The sequence below is a fragment of the Geotrypetes seraphini genome, chromosome 1 (genome assembly GCF_902459505.1).
Source record: "Geotrypetes seraphini chromosome 1, aGeoSer1.1, whole genome shotgun sequence".
NCBI classification, from domain to species: Eukaryota; Metazoa; Chordata; class Amphibia; order Gymnophiona; family Dermophiidae; genus Geotrypetes; species Geotrypetes seraphini.
In genome coordinates this window covers 130,906,163-130,927,564 of record NC_047084.1, presented here as the reverse complement: position 1 = coordinate 130,927,564, position 21,402 = coordinate 130,906,163, and the positions used below count along the sequence as shown (strand labels likewise).

The following is a 21,402-nucleotide window of genomic DNA, read 5'->3' as shown; positions in this document are numbered from 1 at the left end:
GGGGGAATAGTACGTCTAAGGAAACCAGACGGAGACTATGTGGAAAAGGACTCAGAAAAAGCCCAACTGTTAAATGAATACTTCTGCTCTGTCTTCACCCGAGAAGCGCCGGGGCATGGATCTCAGCTACAGACAAGGGCTGACTCAGTAGACCTATTTGGCGATTTCAAATTCACGCCCAACAGTGTCTACGTGGAACTGTCAAAGCTCAAGGTTTACAAGGCAATGGGACCGGACAACCTGCACCCCAGGGTGCTCAGGGAGTTAAGTGATGTCTTGGCGGAGCCGCTGTCAGCGCTCTTCAACCTCTCCCTTAGTTCAGGTAGCGTCCCGTTGGACTGGAAGAAGGCTAACGTCATTCCACTCCACAAGAAAGGCTCCAAGACAGAAGCGGCAAACTACAGACCAGTGAGTCTCACATCAATAGGGAGCAAACTAATGGAAACTCTTATCAAACACCAATTAGATACGATCCTGAATGAAGAAAACCTACGGGATCCCCGTCAACATGGATTTACTAAGGGGAGATCCTGTCAATCCAACCTGATCAGCTTCTTTGACTGGGTGACGGGGAAGTTAGATGTTGGAGAGTCCCTGGACATCGTATACCTGGACTTTAGCAAGGCATTTCGATAGCGTACCTCATCGCAGGTTGCTAAGCAAGATGAGTTTCCATAGGTTTGGGCGACACATTGACGAAGTGGGTTGGGAACTGGCTTGGAGGTAGGGTTCAAAGGGTGATGGTGAACGGCACCCCTCTGCAATGGCGGAGGTGATCAGCGGGGTGCCCAGGGCTCTAGTCTTGGGCCCGATACTATTCAATATCTTTATACGGGACTTGGCAGAAGGGCTCCGAGGTAAGATAACAATTATTTGCCGATGACGCCAAACTAAGCAATGTAGTGGGCAAAAGTACAACAGAAAAAAATTCAATGCCCGACAATATTGATGCACGATCTACTCTCTTACTAGAGGACCTGGTCTAAGGACATGGCAGCTCAGCTTCAATGCCAATAAATGCAAAGTTATGGCACCTGGGTACCCAAAATCCATGCAGGACTTATACCTTAATGGCGAGATCCTAACAAGTAACGGTATGCTAGAACGGGACTTAGGGGTGATCGTCAGTGAGGACATGAAGGCTGCCAATCAAGTGGAGCAAGCTTCTTCCAAGGCAAGACAAATCATAGGTTGCATACGCAGAGGTTTCGTTCAGCCGTAGCCTGAAGTCATTATGCCTCTGTATAGATCCATGGTGAGGCCCCACCTGGAATACCGTGTGCAATTCTGGAGGCCGCATTACCGTAAGGATGTGCTGAGGCTGGAGTCGGTCCAGAGAATGGCCACCCGGGATGGTCTCGGGACTGAAGGATCTCCCGTACGAAGAACCGGTTAGATAAATTACAGCTATACTCGCTCGAGGAGCGCAGAGAGAGGGTGGGGACATGATCGAGACGTTCAAGTATCTCACGGGCCGCATCGATGCAGAGGAGGATATCTTCTTTTTCAAGGGTCCCACGGCAACAAGAGGACATCCGTGGAAAATCAGAGGCGGGAAACTGCGGTGGTGACACCAGGAAATTCTTTTTTCACCGATAGGGTGGTTGATCGCTGGAATGGTCTTCCACTTCAGGTGATTGAGGCCAGCAGCGTGCCTGATTTAAGGCCAAATGGGATAGACACATGGGATCTATTCGCAAAGTAAAGGCAGGGGAGGGTCGTTAGGGTGGGCAGACTGGATGGGCCGTGGCCCTTATCTGCCGTCAATTTCTATGTTTTCTATGGTGTAGCCACTGTGTGCATCGGTTGGTAAATTTATTTCAATGCTAAACCAGTTCAAACTAGTTTAGTTTGACAATCATTAAACCGCATGATGAGTTTAGTGCAGCGGTCTCCAAACTCAAACCCTTTGCAGGGCCACATTTTGCATTTGTCGGTACTTGGAATGGCCTCAGAAAAAAGAGTTTAATGTCTTATTAAAGAAATGAGAACTTTGCATGAGGTAAAACTCGTTAGAGTTTATAAATTTTTCCTTATCGCTTCTGATCTTTTCAGCTATACACAGCTGAAAGCAGTGCAACATGCAGAAAGTGAAGTTTAGATAGTTTTTCGGTAATTTCGAGGCACATATCGAGGGCGTCAAATAGTACCGCGAGTTTGAGACAACTGGTTTAGTGCCTCTAGACCTAAATCTCTCTTTTTTTTATACAGTGTCTCTTACCTTCCCCGTTCAACAGCCAGAGCATCGATCTCATCAAAGAAGAGGATGGAAGGAGCCACAGCCCGGGCCTTCCGGAAGATCTAGGAAAAGAATGCAAAGAGGGAAAAGGATTTGGAAAAATAAGTGCTAAAAGAAAACAGGCCTGCCTACTGCACCCCCAAAGACAAAACACACTATTAAGGAGAATCAAGGGAGCTCCTGCCATCTTTGGCAAGTCACTTCCTCCTCCGTTGTCTCAGTTCCAGTTCTGAGCCCCCCGAGTACCGGAGTATACCTACTCAGTGGCGTACCTAGCATATGTGACACTGGGGCAATCATTTTTTGACACCCCCCCATCTGTACAGAAAACATGATTTTTTAGTAACAAGCCACACGTCCCACATGAGTACCTAGGAAAAGGCAGCATCTTACATACTGCAGTGAGCAGTGCAACATCAATACACCCATTGTAAAACTAAACAAAGCCAGACTAGTACAGATCAATCCTACACCGTCAATCCTAACAGAAAACCATGTCTTATCGAACACACAGAACACAGAAAATACCTTCGCCTAGTATGGAATATGTCATCACAAACTAACCCCTCCACCTTTTACAAAACTGTAGTGTGGATTTTAGCCACGGTGGTAACAGCTCTGACACTCATAGAATTCTGGGCATCAGAGCTGCTACCACCACGGCTGGTCGCTAAAAACGCTCCACAGTTTTGTAAAAGGGGGGATAAAATAGAAATACATAGACAAAGGTTAAATTGAACCAGCAAGAAAACTGGACTCTGCATACAATGCAACACCACAGAAACAGTGATACATGTCTCCTAAAGCAATAAATAAACTAGAAAATTTTTTTTCTACCTTTTGTCTTCTGTGGTTTCTGCTTTCCTCATCTTCTTGTAATCCCTTCCATCCACTGTCTGCCATCTCTCCTTCCCCTATATGGCATCTTCTCTCCTTCTATGCCCTTTCCAGAAACTGTATGCCTCCCCCTTCCATCTCTCCTTTCACCCCCATTGGTCTGGCATCTCTCTCCTCTCCTTCCCTATCCCACACCCTTCCTCTGCAAACCCTTTCCCTTTTTACCTCTCATTTTTCTTCTTTTCAATTTATTTTCTGCATCTGTCTAGATCAGCGTTTTTCAACCGCTGTTCCGCGGCACACTAGTGTGCCGCGGAGATGTTGCCTGGTGTGCCGTACGGTCAGGGCCGCCATCAGGCAGTACCACCAGTCTAGGGAGAGGGGCGGTCCGCCCCACGTGGACAGGAGAGAGCTGGACGGGGGACCCGCGGAGTTCAATACATCTCGAGCCGCGAGGCTCGTCTTCTGTTCCTGCCTGCCCTGCAGCTAACATATAGCCGATCGCAAGCGTTCCCCCGATGTCAGCGCTGACGTCGGAGGGAGGGCTTAAGCAAAGCCTGCCCTCCGACGTCAGCGCTGACGTCGGAGAATACTTCCGTTCGGCTATTTGTGCGCGGCAGGGCAGGCAGGAAGCAGAAGACAAGCCTTGCAGCTTGAGCTTCGTTTTGCTGAGAAAGTTGCAAAGATGGGCTGGGAGGCAAACACGGAAACACAAAAGGGGGGAGGAGTGCGTTTTGGACACAAGGCATGAACTTGGGAGAGAGGAAGGGAGGGAAAGAGATGCTGAGGTGGTGGAGAGAATGGGTTTTTGGACACAGAAGGCATGGACTTGGGAGAGAGGAAGGGAGGGAAAGAGATGCTGAGGTGGGGGAGGGGAATGCGTTTTTGGACACAGAAGAAAATGGGACTTGGGAGAGAGGAAGGGAGGGAATGAGTGTTTTGGACACAGAAGGCATGGACTTTGGAGAGAGGAAGGGAGGGAAAGAGATGGTTGTGTACACGGGGAATAGAAGAAAGGAGAATTTTTGGTCATAGGGAGGGAGTGAGGTATAGATAATGGCATACCAGGGTGGGGGGGCGGTCTGCCCCACCCGGGTTTACGTCCCAAGGGGGTGCACAGCTGGCCACCCTCCAGTGTTGTCCCTAGGCCGGCAAACTGCGGCTCTTTAGCCACTTGAGTGCCACCGCCGCCAACGGTGTTGTTGGCGGTGGCAGCATTATAAAATACTTTCTTTGGTGTTTATTTGATTCCTATCAAGAGAATTACTTTATATATAGTCAATATTAGGCACAGAGTTAAATTTTTTAACATTTTCTAATGGTGGTGTTGCCTCGTGATTTTTTTCATGAAACAAGTGTGCCTTTGCCAAAAAAGGTTGAAAAACACTGGTCTAGATTACGTTCTTACTACCCTCTCATCAATGTCCTTTTTTTTTTACTACCTAAAGCTTGCCACCTCTTTCCTTCATCCTTCAGTATCTCTATCCTTGTCCTCAATCCAGCATGTGCCCTTTTTTATTTCTCCTCCCCACTTCCTTCCAGCATCTGCTCCCCTCTCCCTCACACCTTCCATTCAGTGGCTTTCCCTCCTCTCCCTCAAACTTCCATTCAGTGTCTGTCCCTCTCTCTACCCCTTCCATCTACTGTTCACCTTCTGTCTCGCCCCTTCCAGTCACTGCCCCTCTCTTCCCTTTCCATCCAATATCTGCCTTCTTTCTCTTCCATACAACATCTTCCTTCTTTCTATGCTCCTTTCATAACTATCTATCCTGTGCCCCTTCTCTCCTTTGTACATGATTGATTTCAGCTCTGCCACCTCTCCATTTTTTTCTCTCTGTCACCAACCCATCCCCTATGCTCTGGCATCTCTCTCTTATCCTTTCTTTCCTTCGCACCCCAAGTCTGGTATCTGCCCTTCCCTGATTCTCTGGCATTTTTCTCCTTTCCTTCCATCTTTCCCTCCCCCTCCATGCTCTGAGATCTCCCCCTTCCTTTTCCCTTAGTCTAGCATACCTTCCTCCTTCCCTCCAAGCCCTGGCATCCTCCTTTCATTCCCTCCCTCATCTTCCTTCTCCCTCCAGCTGGGTACAGCAAAACTCTCCCCTGCAGCTCTGGACTTCCCACAGCTGCTCCCCCCCAAATTGCCAATGCTTCGGTTACTCTTCTTTTCTCTCCTCCCTCCCCCAACGCGGGACCCTGTGGCACCATCATCTCTTAGTCCCTCTAACGCCGGCCCTGCAGCTCCAGATTTCCCCACACCTGCTCCCCACCACAGATCGCTATTATTTTAAATGTTATGGCAGCTGCGGCGCTGTATCCATCGGAGGAGACTTCTAACCTCGGCCTGCCCCGGAACTCTTCCTGCAACAGCAACTTCCTGTTCCCGCCTAGGCAGGTGCTTGCTGCAGGAAGAGTTCCGGGGCAGGCCGAGATTAGAAGTCTCCTCCGATGGATACAGCGCCGCAGCTGCCATAACGTTTTAAAATAATAGCGATAGGGGGTTAGAGAAGTCCGGAAGCTGCATGTCTGGCGTTAGAGGCAGTGAGAACAGCTGGCGGTGCACCCCCCAAGGCGTGCACCCTGGGGCAGACCGCTCCCCCCCCCGCACCCCTCCTTGGTATGCCACTGTACCCTACTGTACCTGAATGCAGGGCAGGGGAATACGGACCGCCCCAGGGTGCCGTCTTGGTGGGGGCGCCGGCCCCTCTCTGCCCACACCACGCCTGTGCCTTCACTTCCCCCCACTGTACCCCTAGATCTTCGCCGGTACAAGGAGCAGCTCCAACTTGCTGCTCGCACCAGCCTCGGCGCTACCCTCTGATGTTATTTCCAGGTCCTGCAACTAGAAAGTGACATCAAAGGGAGAGCCGACGCCGGCATCGAGTTGGAGATACTGCTTGCGCTGGGGAAACTAAACAGGTATGGGGAAGGGAGAGGATTTCCACCGCCCCAAGTACCTCCCACTGCCCTACGCCAGTGCTCTGAATGTAATTGCCTTCCCCAATTATACTTTTCTATCTGAATAGTGTAGTTCTTCCTCTCTTTCCCATTCGTTCCTGTTCCAGTCTGCTGTTTTGGTTTGTAATTCATAAGAACATAAGAATAGCCTCTACTGGGTCAGGACCAATGGTCCATCAAGCCCAGTAGCCCGTTCTCACGGTGGCCAATCCAGGTCACTAGTATCTGGCCAAAACCCAAATGAGTAGCAACATTTCCATACAGAACCTCAAATAATAGCAAGATTCCGGAATCCAAGAGAGTAATCAAGATTCCATGCAACGATACAGGGGACATTATGCTTCGTTTGTTTATTCATTTTTGTATCCCCCTTTGTGGTAAACCGCCTTGAATCCTGATTAGGATAAGAAATTTTTATAGGAAGCTCTCAAAACTTCTATTTTTCCAATGCGTTTTTTATAAGCATCAGCTGTAATATCAATCTCACCAGATGAAGCATATAGAAACATAGAAACATAGAAATAGACGGCAGATAAGGGCCACAGCCATCTAGTCTGCCCACCCCTAATGACCCTCCCCTACCTTTCTCTGTGAATAGATCCCACGTGTCTATCCCATTTGGCCTTAAAATCAGGCACGCTGCTGGCCTCAATCACCTGTAGTGGAAGACTGTTCCAGCGATCAACCACTCTTTCAGTGAAAAAGAATTTCCTGGTGTCACCTCGTAGTTTCCCGCCCCTGATTTTCAACGGATGCCCTCTTGTTGTCGTGGGACCCTTGAAAAAGAAGATATCTTCCTCCGCCTCGATGCGGCCCGTAAGATACTTGAACGTCTCGATCATGTCTCCCCTCTCTCTGCGCTCCTCGAGCGAGTATAGCTGTAATTTGTCAAGCCGTTCTTCATATGGAAGATCCTTGAGTCCCGAGACCATCCGGGTGGCCATTCTCTGCACCGACTCCAGTCTCAGCACATCCTTGCGATAATGTGGCCTCCAAAATTGCACACAGTATTCCAGGTGGGGCCTCACCATGGATCTATACAATGGCATAATGACTTCCCTCTTACGGCTGACGAAACCCCTTCGTATGCAACCCATTATTTGTCTTGCCTTGGATGAAGCCTGCTCCACTTGATTGGCAGACTTCATGTCCTCACTGACGATCACCCCAAGTCTCGTTCTGCTACCGTTTTTGCTAGGATCTCGCCATTTAAGGGTATAAGACTTGCATGGATTTTGGCTGCCCAGGTGCATAATTTTGCATTTTTTTGGCATTGAAGTTGAGTTGCCATGTCCTAGACCAGCGCCTCCAGCAGGAGTAGGTCGTGCATCATGTTGTCGGGCACTGAATTCTTTGTCTGTTGTGCATTTGCCCACTACATTACTTTAGTTTGGCGTCATCGGCGAATAATGTTATTTTTACCTCGAAGCCCTTCTGCCAAGTCCCTTATAAAGATGTTGAATTAGGATTGGGCCCCAAGACTGAGCCCTGTGGCACTCCACTGATCACCTCCGTCATTTCGGAGGGGGTGCCATTCACCACCACCCTTTGAAGGCCTACCTCCAAGCCAGTTCCCAACCCATTGCGTCAATGTGTCACCTAATCCTATAGAACTCATCTTTGCCCAGCAAACCTGCGGTGTGGTACGCTATCGAATGCTTTGCTAAAGCTCCAGGTACAACGATGTCCAGGGACTCCCCAATATCCAGCTTCTCGTCACCCAATCAAAGAAGCTGATCAGGTTGGATTGGCATGATCTCCCCTTAGTAAATCCATGTTGTCGGGGATCCCGTAGATTCTTTTCATCCAGGATTTTATCCAATTTGGTGTTTGATTAGCAGTTTCCATTAGTTTGCTCACTATCGATGTTAGACTCACTGGTCTGTAGTTTTCTGTCTCCCATCTTTGAGCCTTTCTTGTGGAGTGGAATGACGTTAGCCGTCCTCCAGTCCAACGGGACGCTGCCTGTACTAAGGAGAGAGGTTGAAGAGCGCGGACAGTGGCTCCGCCAAGACATCACTTCAGTTCCCTAAGCACCCTGGGGTGCAGGTTGTCCGGCCCATTGCTTTGTTAACCTTGAGCTTTGACAGCTCACCGTAGACACTGCTGGGCGTAAACTCAAAGTCACTAAAAGGGTCAACTGAGCCAACCCTTGTCTGTAGCTGAGGGCCAAGCCCCGGCGCTTCTCGGGTGAAGACTGAGCAGAAGTATTCATTTAATAGTTGGGCTTTTTCCGAATCCTTATCCACATAGTCTCCGTCTGGATTCCTAAGACTTACAATCCCGCCTGAGTTTTTTCTTCTGTCACTGATATACCTGAAGAAGGATTTATCTCCCTTCTGGATGTTCTTTGCCAGAGACTCTTCCATGTGGAATTTAGCCTCTCTGACTGCTGTTTTGACGGCTTTTGATTTGGTCAGGTAGTCTGCTCTAGAGTCCTGCTTCCCTGATTTTTTGTAAGAGATGAAAGCTTCTTTCTTCTCCTTGATGAGGTTTGAGATCTCTGCAGTAAACCACTGTGACTTATTGTTCCTTCGCCGTTTACTTACTGATTTAACATAGCGGTTTGTTGCTTCTTGTATGGTGGCTTTCAAGGTCGACCACATTTTCTTCCACATTATCAGTTTCAGCTTGGCTTTGTAGCGCCTGGTGAACGAAGTCTCCATTTCTTTTGAAATTTGTGTCCTTGAATTTGAGGACCTTGGTCAGTGTGGTACGATTTAGTGAAACCTTTCCTGAGATTGAACCATACCATGTTGTGGTCACATGGAGGCCAATGTGTCGCCACCGAGACCTCTGTGACACTTTCTCCATTGGTAAGTATCAGGTCCAGTATTAGCCTGATCCCTTGTTGTTCCAACACCAGTTGCCTGAGTCTTGCTCCCTTCATAGTGTTTAATAGCCTCCTGCTGCTTCCGGAAGCAGAGGTACAGTGTAACCCAATCCCATAGGCATGTTGAAGTCACCTAGCAATACCTGTGTCCCCACGCAAGGTGATATTTTTCTATATCTCCGATTTATTTCCATATCCAGGTCATCCTGTTGTCTTGGGGGGTCTGTAAATTATGCCAAGATACAAGCATTTGTCTTTCCCTCTGGCCAAATTAACCCAAAGGGATTCCCCAGTGTACTGGACATCTGTGATTCTCGTGACCTTAATGTCATCTTTAGTATATAATGCTACACCTCCTCCCATTCTGCCCTCCCTGTCCCGGCGAAGCAAGTTGTAACCCGGTATGACCATATCCCACCCGTGGGAGTCTGTGAGCCAGGTCTCGGATATCGCCACCACATCCAGGTCGGCATTACTTATTTCTGTTTCCAATTCCAGGATCTTGTTTCCTAAACTGTGTGCGTTGACGTACATAGCCCTCCATGTTGTATTTCTGTTATGTCTCAATGGGGATATTTCTGCTTGAGCTATTTGAACACCTTTAGCATTGTTTGCGTTATTTGTGCTTTCCTTAGGCCCAGAACTACAATGTGTATTCCCCATATACCCAGAACTACAGTGTGTACTCCCCTTAGACCCAGAATTACAATGTGACCCATAAATATGATATGACCCTACTCCCGACTTGAAAGTGTGTGCACTCACCCCCGATCCAGAATTTTGGTGACTACTTACCTCAGCCTCAAAAAAGTATTAGGCAGTTTAGCTCGCCAGGTATGTTGTTTATGCCTGTACCCTCCCCCGACTTACCTAAGTTTATAAGCCTGTGGAGAAGGCGGGCTAGACGGTGTCCAAGGACATTCTCTCCCTCTTTTGGTCAGGTGTAGCCCATCCTGTCCCTGTAGCCCTTTGCAGTGCTTCTCCATGGTGCAGAAACCCGAAGCATCATCTCCTTGCCACCATCCTCGCAGCCAGTCGTTCGCCCTCCGTATTTCGATCCTCTCTGGCTCTGCCCTTGCCTTCCCCTGTTCTTTTCTATCATAAATTGTATTTCTTTCTTTATCCTCCTGTTACATATTGTTTTTAATTATTTTATTGTTTTAATTTTAATTTTTTTTAAATTCATTTTATCAATTTCTAATTATTTGTACTTATATTTTATGTAATTCGCTTAGCTGTTACATGATTTGCAAGATATCAAAAATGCCCTCCAGCCGTGTCGCTGAGTTTAATGTGCCGCAGAGTCAAAATGTTCGTGGGACACTAGTTTAAGTGGTGCACACAGCACTCTAACGGACACGCCTCCCTCCCCGAACCAAAAAAAATGGCAGGAGGATGCTTCCCCCCCTAAATAACATTAAATATGGCAGGAGTGATGCCCACTCCCTCCTTGTACCTTTAGAGCGGGAACAGGAGGGGTGCTCAGTCAGTCCCTCTTTCTCATCCGTTGGCCACTGTCTGCAATGTGGGCCTTAGGCCCCTCCCTGCTGCATCATCTGATGCACAGGGAGGGGCCTAAGGCCCTGATTGGTTCAGATGACTCAAGCCCTTCTCCTTCGGCCGGGTCTTAGTAGTCTGAGCCAATCAGGGACTCCCTTAGGTTCCCTCTGTATCCCTCCTGCCATATTTAAGTTTGGCAGGGGAGAGGGGAGCATCTGGTGGCAGGAGAGAGTAGGCTTCCCTCCTGTCATTTTTTCTTGGCTCGTGGGGGTTGAGTGGGGAGCAGGAGTGTCAGCGTCTGGTGGCAGGAGAGAGTGGGCATCTCTCCTGCCATATTTTTGAGGGGTTCGGGGGTGGCTCGGAGGTACCGGCACAGGGGAGCATGGGATTGCACATCCCAACAGCAATGACAGGAGGCTGCTTTTCCTGTCACTGGTGTTAGAACTGAGCGATTGAATCAGTCGCATTTGCACGCAAACAATTGCTGTTGGAGAATCAGCCAGAGAATCGGCCGGCCACAGCGACTGACTCACTATCTTTATTCCTAAGTAGGGACATTTTGATATTATCCTTGCTGTTTTTAGATCAATGGTTTTGTAAGGAATATGTTTATTTACTCTCCCAGTGAGAAAAACACCTACTCTGAGAAACGCTTGCACACTGTCACTCCCTTAACACATAAACTTAGCCTCTGTAAGAAACACAGGCAGTCACTCTTCCTTTTCTTCCTCTCTGCAAAACACACACTCTGCCTGAAGCAGGCATTGTTTTCCACCTGAGCATGCTCAAGAGACGGCCTTTGAAAAAACGTCTTTTAGTTTAAAACAGAAAAAACTATCCTAATGCATTGCAATAGAAATTCAATCGAACATTTCACTTCAAACATGTCCTAGTAGATCAACTATTAGATTATGGATTTCATGAATAGCTCCAGTTAACCAAGTTGGTCTATGAGTAGAAACCACCCTCCAGGAATTCAAGACAAAGTTAGACAAGTTCCTGCTGAAGAAGAACGAACGCAGGTAGGGCTAGACTCAGTTAGGGCGCTGGTCTTTGACCGGAGGGCCGCCGCATGAGCGGACCACTGGTCTGACCCAGCAGCGGCAATTCTTATGTTCTTATGTTTAAATGGATTACCAGCAATAACTGCTTGTGGGGATGATTACTGCAAGACACAGCTTTCTTACCTCTCTCACAGCGCGCTCTGACTCTCCCACAAATTTATTCATCAGCTCAGGCCCCTGAGAAGAACAAAAAAAAACAGTTTCCTTCCATTACTTTTTGAATATACCACTCAGTTTAGTCCAGGTAACGCGGTGTTTCTGAAAACCCTGAATCTTCAAGTTTATTCATTTTTGATATCCTGCAAATCATGTAACAGCTAAGCGGCTTACATAAAATAATAATTACAAATAATTAGAAACTGATAAAATTAATTAAAAAAATTAAAATTAAAACAACAAAATAATGATAAAACATTATGTGACAGGAGGATAAAGAAAGAAATACAATTTATGATAGAAAAGAACAGGGGAAGGATGGTCTATATGCTTCATCTGGTGAGATTGATATTACAGCTGATGCTTATAAAAACGCATTGGAAAATAGAAGTTTTGAGATCTTTCTTAAAAAGAGCGTTCCATAATTTTGGACCCTGAAGGCAACTATTGAGTTACAAATTGAATCAAGAAATATTTCTCTAAAATTAGGAACTACTAAGCGATTGTGGTTTAGGGATTTTAGAGTTCGAGATGGAGTGTAGGGTGTCAGAAATTGACTGAGAAATAATGGAGCGAATTTTGAACACTAATAATATAATTTTGTGTGTAATTCAATGTAATATTGGTAGCCAATGTGCTGATTTTTATGGCTGTATTTTGAATTAATTGGAGCCTTAGTACTAAAAACAACTTTTTTATATAGAGGAGAAGGTTGTTAAAAATGATCAGCACTGGCTGTTATATATACTAGGTATGCCACTGGATTTAATAGTACCTAGTTTGAAAATTTGGGGAATAACTTTAGACCGCAGTTTAACTTTTAGGAAACATACGGATCTGTTAATTTAAAAATGTTATGCAATACTATGGAAACTGAGGAACATTAAGAAATATTTCGATACAGAGTCCTTTCGGCTATTAGTTCAGTCTACCATACTGTCTACCCTGGATTATTGTAGGTTTAACCAAAAAGACTTCATTAAGACTTCGATTAGTTCAAAATGCCGCTGTCCGCTTGATTTTTGGTCTAAAGAAATATGACCACGTGAGTTCTTTTTATACTAGATTGCATTGGCTCCCGTTTTGAATCAGAGTGTTTTTAAATTTGGATTGTACAGTCAAACCTTGGTTTACGAGCATAATTCATAACAGAAGCATGCCTTGTAATCCAAAGCACTCGTATATCACAAGCAGATTTCCCCATAGGAAATAATGGAAACTCTGACAATTCGTTCCACAACCCAAAAACTTTAATACAGAATACTATACGTACATATTGTAAGACCTCGCTCATTTAGAACAGTCACTACACTCCCGCAGCGTCAGAGAGAGAAGAACCATCGGCTCAGTTGTGATGATGTGACGCGTGTATACTGTATGTACTCGTATTGCAAGACCTCGCTTGTTTAGAACAGTCACTCCACTTCCGCAAGCGTCAGAGAGAGATGAACCATTGGCTCAGTTTGTGATGATGTGACGCGTGTATACTGTATGTACTCATATTGCAAGACTTTGCTCGTTTAGAACAGTCCACTACACTCCCGCAGCGTCAGAGAAAGAAGAACCATCGGCTCAGTTGTGATGATGTGACGCATGTATACTGTATGTACTCGTATTGCAAGACCTCGCATCGTTTAGAACAGTCACTGTACTCTTGCAGCGTCAGAGAGAAAAGAACCATCGGCTCAGTTGTGATGTGTATATACTGTATGTACATTGTATTGCAAGACATTGCTTGTATATCAAGATAAAATTTAATAAAAATGTTTTGCTTGTCTTGCAAAACACTTGCAAACCAAGTTACTTGCACTCCAAGGTTTTGCTGTATTTGTTACAAGGCACTTTTTGGTTTATTGCCTTCTTATCTAGTATCTTACCTGAAATTATTCAAGGTCAAATAAATGCATAAAAAACTCCGGTATGTTCATCTTCCCTGCTCTAAAGGCCTGTCGTTTATAAAACCATTCTGGACAGGACATGAGCATATCAAGCGGGGAAGATGAACTCCTGGATGGTGCCCTTTGATCATCCAGTCTTACTCTTATCTCAAATTAGGAAATTATTGAAAACTTACCTATTTGAATAAGCAAGAATGTTTTTTTTATAAACAGTTAATAACGATGGTGTGTTTTAATTCGTACTTTATTGAATTGTATTTCTTATTGATGTTGTATTTAAATTAGGAATATGGCAGGGCAATATACAAGAAAATAAAATTATTATTATTAATGACCCTATCTAACCACCAAATTTCCCTGCCCGCCCCACCTGGCTACTTTTCATTGCCACCCGGCTGGGAAAAGATTTCTGGGGAGAACACTGAATACCTAATAAATAATTTGGGATTTACCTCAGAGACTATGGGCCTCTTTTACGAAGCCATTTAGAGCGGGCCACTGCGGTAATGGCCATGAAGCCCACAGAGATTTAAAGGGCTGCGCGGCTTTGTAAAAGAGGCCCTATACCTCCAATAAATTGATTATATTATATGGCTATAAGGAAGAAACCAGAAGGAATTCTTCAGAAGTGAATAATCTGGGACCAAGATTGGATTTGAAATAATTTATCAGATTTTCTTGAGAACTCTTTGACTGAAGAATGAAGTTCGATCTACTTAATTAATTTCCTTTGCGTTTGAGCAAGATCTTAATGCAATTATGCAAATGTGTTTCAGGGTCAGAGGGCGTGCATTTATCCTGATGTTGGAACAAAATTGACTCAAGAACACAGGAAATTATTTCTAACCATGAGACAGGAAACTAAAGATCTTGGTGCAAGTTTTTTTCCTAAGTCACCCTTGCAAGTGTCCTGGTTCATTATGCTGGAATTAAATAGATCTTTTTTGGCTCCTGATCAACTTAGAGCTTTCCTGGACTTGAAGAATATATTGAGTTTTTTAATTAGATTGATGGATGATGTCCTTTTCCATTTTCATTAATTAAGAGAAGAGTTGTATTTTTGTGTATGTGCTGGCCACCCTGAGTAGCTAAGCAAGGTCGGGCCTGACTGGAGTCCGCCTGGGAATGCCAGGTGGTGTAGGCTGAGAGGCCCTATCTTGGGCAGCTGTGACACTACTGCGTGGGAGAAGGCCATGAAACTTCACAGGGGGGATTCCCCACAAGTCGGTGGCCAACTCAGTGGCATAATTCATCCATCCATACTTAAGTAAAGGTTTTTCTTTTTCTACTTCGTTGTTTTATACAAGCTGATGCTTGTGATTGTAATCATTAAAAGTATGTTTTATGGTTTTTGAAGTAGTAAATTTAAAAAAAAATCTTTGAGTGCCAGTCCACCCAGCAGGCCTGCTTCATATGTTTTGGTCCTGTGACCGACTTCAGACCTTTCACTCTTTTGTTGCTTTGTATTTACAAATGACATTGAGTAAGCCGATTCCTTTGCGGGCAGATATTTTAGTTTTTTCCCAAGTTACTACATTGGGTTTATCTAGAGGGGGTAACTTGCTATTCCACAAGGCCTCCTTATTGGCCAGAAAATGTATCCTTGTTTTCTGGCGACAGCCTGAGGTGCCTAAGGTTATGATGTGGAGAAATGAACTGTTTACTCTATTAAAATTTGAATACTTGGATGTGCGTAAGGGTGGCCCTGGTCTCTGGCGGAAATTTCAGAGAATCTGGGCCCCTGTATAGGACGGTCTGTCTCATAGAGCCAGAAGTTCTCTCTTGAACTTTTGACACTGGAGATGCTGGGTTGGGGGGAGGTGGGTGGTGGTTGGGTTGGGTGGGTCTTTTTGGGCGGGGGGGTCTTTTAGGCCTTCGTGAATGGATCAATCATTGGAGGTTTTTGTGTTGTCTGCTGTTGACTATTGTACTGTTGTTCTGTTTGGCATGTAAGAATATAAGAACATAAGAAATGGCTTCGCCGGATCAGACCCTAGGTCCATCCAGTCCGGCGACCCGCACTCGCAGTGAGGCCAAGCCAGGTGTTCCTGTTGAGAAACCTTGTTTACTCGTATCCCTCAATGTGATTTGCGAGAAGGTGTGCATCCAACTTGCCCTTGAATGCCGGAATGGTGGTCTCCATCACAACCTCCTCCGGGAGTGCGTTCCAAGCGTCCACCACTCGTTGTGCAAAGCAGAATTTCCTGATATTTGTCCTGGGCCTGGTGCCCCTCAAGCTTCAATCCATGACCTCTTTTCCGAGTCACATTGGACAATGTGAATAAACGATGTTTCTTTGCTCTATTGTGTCGAATCCTTTTAATAATTTAAAAGTCTCTATCATGTCCCCTCGCAGTCTTCTCTTCTCGAGGGTGAACAATCCCAGTTTTCCGAAGCGTTCTTTGTAGCTCATGTTCTTGATACCTGTAACTAGCTTCGTGGCTCATCTTTGCACCCTTTCCAGCAGGGTTATATCCTTCTTTAGGTAGGGAGACCAGTGTTGGACACAGTATTCCAAGTATATGTTTGTAATATAAAACATTTTCAATAAAAAACATATTTTTAAAAAAAAATCTTTGTCCTATTGATATCGCTGGGACTTCTCAGCAACAACTGACCTGACAGATTGCACACTACTTCTGTCTCATTATACAATAGTGGCCTATCTGGAGCTGTTTACCATTGGTTCTCATCTTATCCTTCCACTGTTCAAACTCCTTCGTCCAGTTCAGTGGAAATCGCTAACCACCTACATTTCACTATTTTTATGAGTCCTTAGCTACACTGATTCAAGAGTTAAACATTAGATCTTTTTCTATGCAGATGGTATTCTACTTTTTCTAACATCTCCCATTTTCACCATGACCTAAATCTTTTATAGTCCTGCTCTATAAGACCAGCTCTAGTGCCCAGAAATTGGTTTTGAACCCATCAAAACTACTGCATGCTGGATCACAGGTCCCTCTCCCAAACCTGTTCTGACACCAGTGACTCTCATCTTAAATGGTACCAAATCGCAATAGAGAAGACACCCCGGATGGTGTGGATAACATGAGGACAACCTAAATGAAGCTTGAAGAATGGTCTGAAATTTGGCAGCTAATATTATAGCTAAGAAATGGCAAGGTCAGGCATTTGAGTTGCAAAAATCCAAGGAAACGGTATCAGTTTAGGGAGTGAAGAACTTATGTGCACGACGGAAGAGCGGGACTTGGGTGTGATTGTATGTGATGATCTTAAGGTGGCCAAACAGGTTGAAAAGGTGACGGCAAAAGCTAGAAGGATGCTAGGTTGCATAGGGAGAGGTATGGCCAGTAGGAAAAAGAAGGTATTGATGCCCCTATATAAGACTTTGGTGAGACCTCATTTAGAATATTGTGTACAATTCTGGAGGCCGCACTTTCAAAAAGATATTAAAAGGATGGAGTTGGTCCAGAGGAAGGCTACTAAAATGGTGTGTGGTCTTCATCATAAGGCGTATGGGGACAGACTTAAAGATCTCAACATGTATACTCCTGGTAGAAATAGGCAGGAGAGGGGAGATATGATAGAGACGTTTAAATACCTACGTAATGTAAATGCGCTTGAGTCGAGTTTCTTTCATTTGAAAGGAAACTCTGCAACAAGAGGGGCATAGGATAAGTTAAGAGGTGATAAGCTCCGGAGTAATCTGAGGTAATATCTTTTTTACAGAAAGGGTGGTAGATGCTTGGAACAGTCTCCCGGAAGAGGTTGGTGAAGGCCGAGACTGTCTGAATTCAAGAGGGCCTGGGATATGCACGTGGGATCTCTCGGAGAGAGCAAGAGATGATGGTTACTGCGGTTGGGTAGACTGGATGGGCCATTTGGCCTTTAACTACCATCATGTTTCTATTTCAACATCAAATTTCACAGGGTACCACAGTCCCTTGATCTGACCCTGGGGCTGAACAGTACTCCCCAAAATTCGCGGGGTTTCCGCGAATTCAAAAAAAACGCAAATACAGTTTTTCACCTGTCAAAAGGCAGGGGAGGCAGGAGAGGGCAGCTGAAGCGTCGGCGTGGTGAAGAAAATCACTCGCGGTCTACTCCGACCGCCTCTTCCTGTTAGTAAAGTCCTGCTTTGACACGCAGCTCCTGATTACATAGAAACATAGAAAGATGACGGCAGAAAAGGGCTATAGCCCATCAAGTCTGCCCACTTTACTGACCCACCCCAATAAGTCTAGATGCTAGTGATTCGTCCTACGTAGGGATCCACATACATGTCCCATTTAACTCTTAAAGTCAAGCACGCCGGTGGCCTCGACCACCTGCACCGGAAGCTTTAATTCCAGTGATCTACCACCCTTTCTGTGAAAAAATACTTCCTGGTGTCACTACTAAATTTCCCTCCTCTGAGTTTAAGCGGATGCCCTCTTGTGGTCGAGGGTCCTTTGGGGAAGAGGATGACATCTTCCACCTCGACACGTCCTGTGATGTATTTAAATGTCTCAATCATGTCCCCTCTCTCCCTGCGTTCCTCTAGAGTGTAGAGCGCAGTCTGCTCAGTCCTCTCTTCGTACGAGAGGACCCTTGAAACCCCAAGATCATCCTAGTGGCCATCCGTTGAACCGACTCAACTCTAAGCACGTCTTTACGGTAATGTGGCCTCCAGAATTGCACACACAGTATTCCAGATGATGGTCTCACCATGGTTTTGTATCAGCGGCATTATGACTTCTGGTTTCCGACTGACGAAACTTCTATTGATACATCCCATCATTTGCCTTGCCTTGGATGTGGCCTTCTCTACCTGCTTGGCAGCCTTCATGTCTGCATTGATGATAACTCCCAAATCTCGTTCTACTGAGGTCGTGGCTAATGTTACTCCATTTAGGGTGTAAGTTCTGCACGGATTTCTACTACCGAGGTGCATGACCTTACATTTCATAGCATTGAAGCCTAGCTGCCATGTCCGAGGACCAGTTTTCCCAACGTACAAAGGTCTTGTGTCATACTATCTTGTAAAAAGCTTTCACTTACTATGTTGCACAGTTTTGCGTCGTCGGCAAATAATGTTTACTTTACCCTGTAGCCCTCGTGTCAAGTCCCTTATGAATGTGTTAAAAAGGAGAGGACCAGGACCGAGCCCTGCGGCACTCCGCTGGTCACCTCTGATGTTTCATGAGAGGGTACCGTTGACCATCACCCTCTCAAGTCTACCACTCAGCCAATCATTGACCAATGCAAGTTATCGTCTCACCCAAACCCCATTGATTTCATCTTGTTTAGTAGCCTACGGTGTGGGACGCTGTCAAAAGCTTTGCTGAAATCCAAGTATACTATGTCCAGAGACTCACTGAGTCCAACTTTCCTGTTACCCAATCAATAGAAGCTGATGATGTTGGATTGACCACGATCTAACCCTTAGTGAATCCATGTTGACTAGGATCCCTAAGATTCCCCTCATCCAAGATCGTGTCCAACTTACGTTTAATTAGTGTTTCCATGAGTTTACATACTATCGATGTGAGATCTCACTGGTCGGTAATTCGCAGCCTCTGCCCTGCAACCCTTTTTATGCAGAGGAACAACATTCGTTGTTTTCCCAATCCAGGGGGACTCTCCCCTTCTTTAGGGTGCAATTCGTCTGGGACCCATGGCTTTGCTCATCTGGAGTCTTGACAATTCGCTGTAGACATCAGCTGGTGGTGAACTCAAAATTCTGACGAGGTACGAGGACCTCTTCAGTGAAAACCATGGGGGTTTTTTGTTTCTTTGTTGTTTATGTACCAATTTTATGTAGCGGTTAGTTGCCTCGTGTAGGGTCAATTTCAGGTTTGACCATATGAAGAAGCGATTCGGAGCAGACCATGAATGAGTGAGACCGCGAACTGCGAATTCGTGGAGGAACACTGTATATTGAAGCTTTCTGAGGCTTTTCCTCCTTAATTACTGGCTTTAGAGCAAAGTTTTATATTGAAATGTGTTTTATGATAACAAAGTGCACAAAGAAACATTCACATCAAAATACAACCATTTTCTTAGTATAAGAGCACCAAAAACAATCCCCTACCCCACTGCCACCCCAGTCCTCTACCCCCCTAACCCGCCCCTACCAACATAATCCCAGAAAGGCACCATATACCATGGAATGGAAAAGGAATCACGTATTCAAGAAACGACTTCTCGCAACTGGTGTAAAGTCCCTCCAAAAAGGCTCCCAAATCAAGCAAATTGTCTGCGTTCCAAAGAAGATTGTACAATCATTGCAGATCAGGGGGTGCATTGGCCAGCCAGCCAGCCAGGACCGTCTTTTTACCCAGCAACATAACGCGAGCCACAAATGCGGACATGCCTTTTAGTTTAGGGGAGGCTCAGAGCAAAGTTTGGGATTTATTCCCTTCACTAACTCATATAATATGTTTAATAAAGGCTTCTGCTTATGCTCAGCTCTCACAACATACAAATTCCACTAAAAAGAGATCAACAACATGCTTAAACAGTACCAGAGTTGGCAGGATTATTAAATGCACAAAACAGAGAGTTATTTCAAATTCTACACTCAAGGCTATCTTCTAATCTTTGTAACAGAACAAATAGGAAAAAAAAATATTTGGAGGAAGGAGAAATGATAGGCTAATTAAAATGAGGCCTATTTTTATATACGAGTAGTAATTTTAAGTTAAAATATTCACACTAAACTCCAGCCAAACTTCGACAGTGATAAATCCAAGGTGCTGAATGTGTACACATAGAAAATTCATTTCCCGCTCACCAGGCTGATGAAGAAGCCAGTGGCGTCCCTGCCTGCAGATATGGGAGTGAAGAAGGCAGGAGAAAGGTATACATACTGTACGAGGAACAGACTAACTCATGACATACAATCTGTCATGTCAACAACATTCTTTAACTTAAAAAAAAAAAGCACAGGAGAAGAGAATGAGGAGAGGCGAAGGAAGGAGGAAAGAGAGAGGGACAATAAGCCAAACAAACATTTAAGAGGGTAATTCTTTAAAGTGATGTGATTCATGTAAAGGGTTTCAAATCTGGTCCGCGAGATGCAGCAAACCAGTCAGCTTTTCAAAGAAAGCCACAAGGAATACACATGAGAGAAATTTGCAACGCTCCTGCTTTCACTGTATTCAAATCTCTCTCGTGCACATTCATTTTGGGTATCCTAAAATAGTTAAGCGCTGGAATGCGTTGCCTGAGGATGTGGTGAGAGCGGTTAATGTAGCTGGCTTTAAAAAAGGTTTGGACAAGTTCCTGGAGGAAAAGTCCATAAACGGCTGTTGAGACAGACTTGGGAGAAGCCAGTGCATGCCCTGGATCGGTGAGATGAAATGCTGCTACTATTTGGGGTTTTGCCAGGTACTTGTGACTTGGATTGGCCTCCGTGAAGATGGGATTCTGGGCTAGATGGACCACTGGTCTGATCCAGTAAGGTTGTTCTTAGGTTCTTAAGTCCAGGACAATCGAGCCATTGTGACATCACTGCTGAGGTTGGCTCTTAGGCATTGGTGGAATGAGGCATTATGACATCACAATCTCACGGGTCAGGGGCGCAGTGCTGGGATTCGATCCCACAACCTCAGGGTGCTGAGGCAGCAGCTCTACCACCAGGCTACTCTTCACCTATAGCTAATGTCCAGAATTTGGCAGCTAAGATTTAATGCTATGAAATGCAAGGTCATACATGTAATGTACAGCACTGCATGCATCTGGCAGCACTATAGAAATGCTAATAGTAGCAGCATTTGGGCTGCAAAAACCAAGGGACAGACACTTTAGGGGGTGAAAGCACTTTTGAGCATGAAAAGTAGTGGTGTGATAGGAAGCTCCCCTCGCCTGATCCCACCCTCTTCGACCCTCCGTCAACGACCGCTGACTTTCCTTCCTTCTCTGAAACCGCACATGCCCCTCAGACCCTACTCGACCCCCATCTCACAGGCT

General features: G+C 45.4%; 1 protein-coding gene across 2 annotated transcripts in view; it reads right to left on the bottom strand.

The window, feature by feature from the left end:
- Positions 1–21,402, bottom strand: part of SPATA5 (spermatogenesis associated 5) — a 460,802-nt gene that overhangs the window by 297,226 nt on the left and 142,174 nt on the right. For both annotated transcript variants that reach the window (XM_033938624.1, XM_033938615.1), the window contains exons 12-13: positions 11,555–11,608; positions 2,222–2,301 (exon numbers count right to left, since the gene is read on the bottom strand). In XM_033938624.1, coding sequence (XP_033794515.1) covers positions 2,222–2,301; positions 11,555–11,608 — 134 coding nt within the window. The remainder of the gene's footprint in view (positions 1–2,221; positions 2,302–11,554; positions 11,609–21,402) is intronic.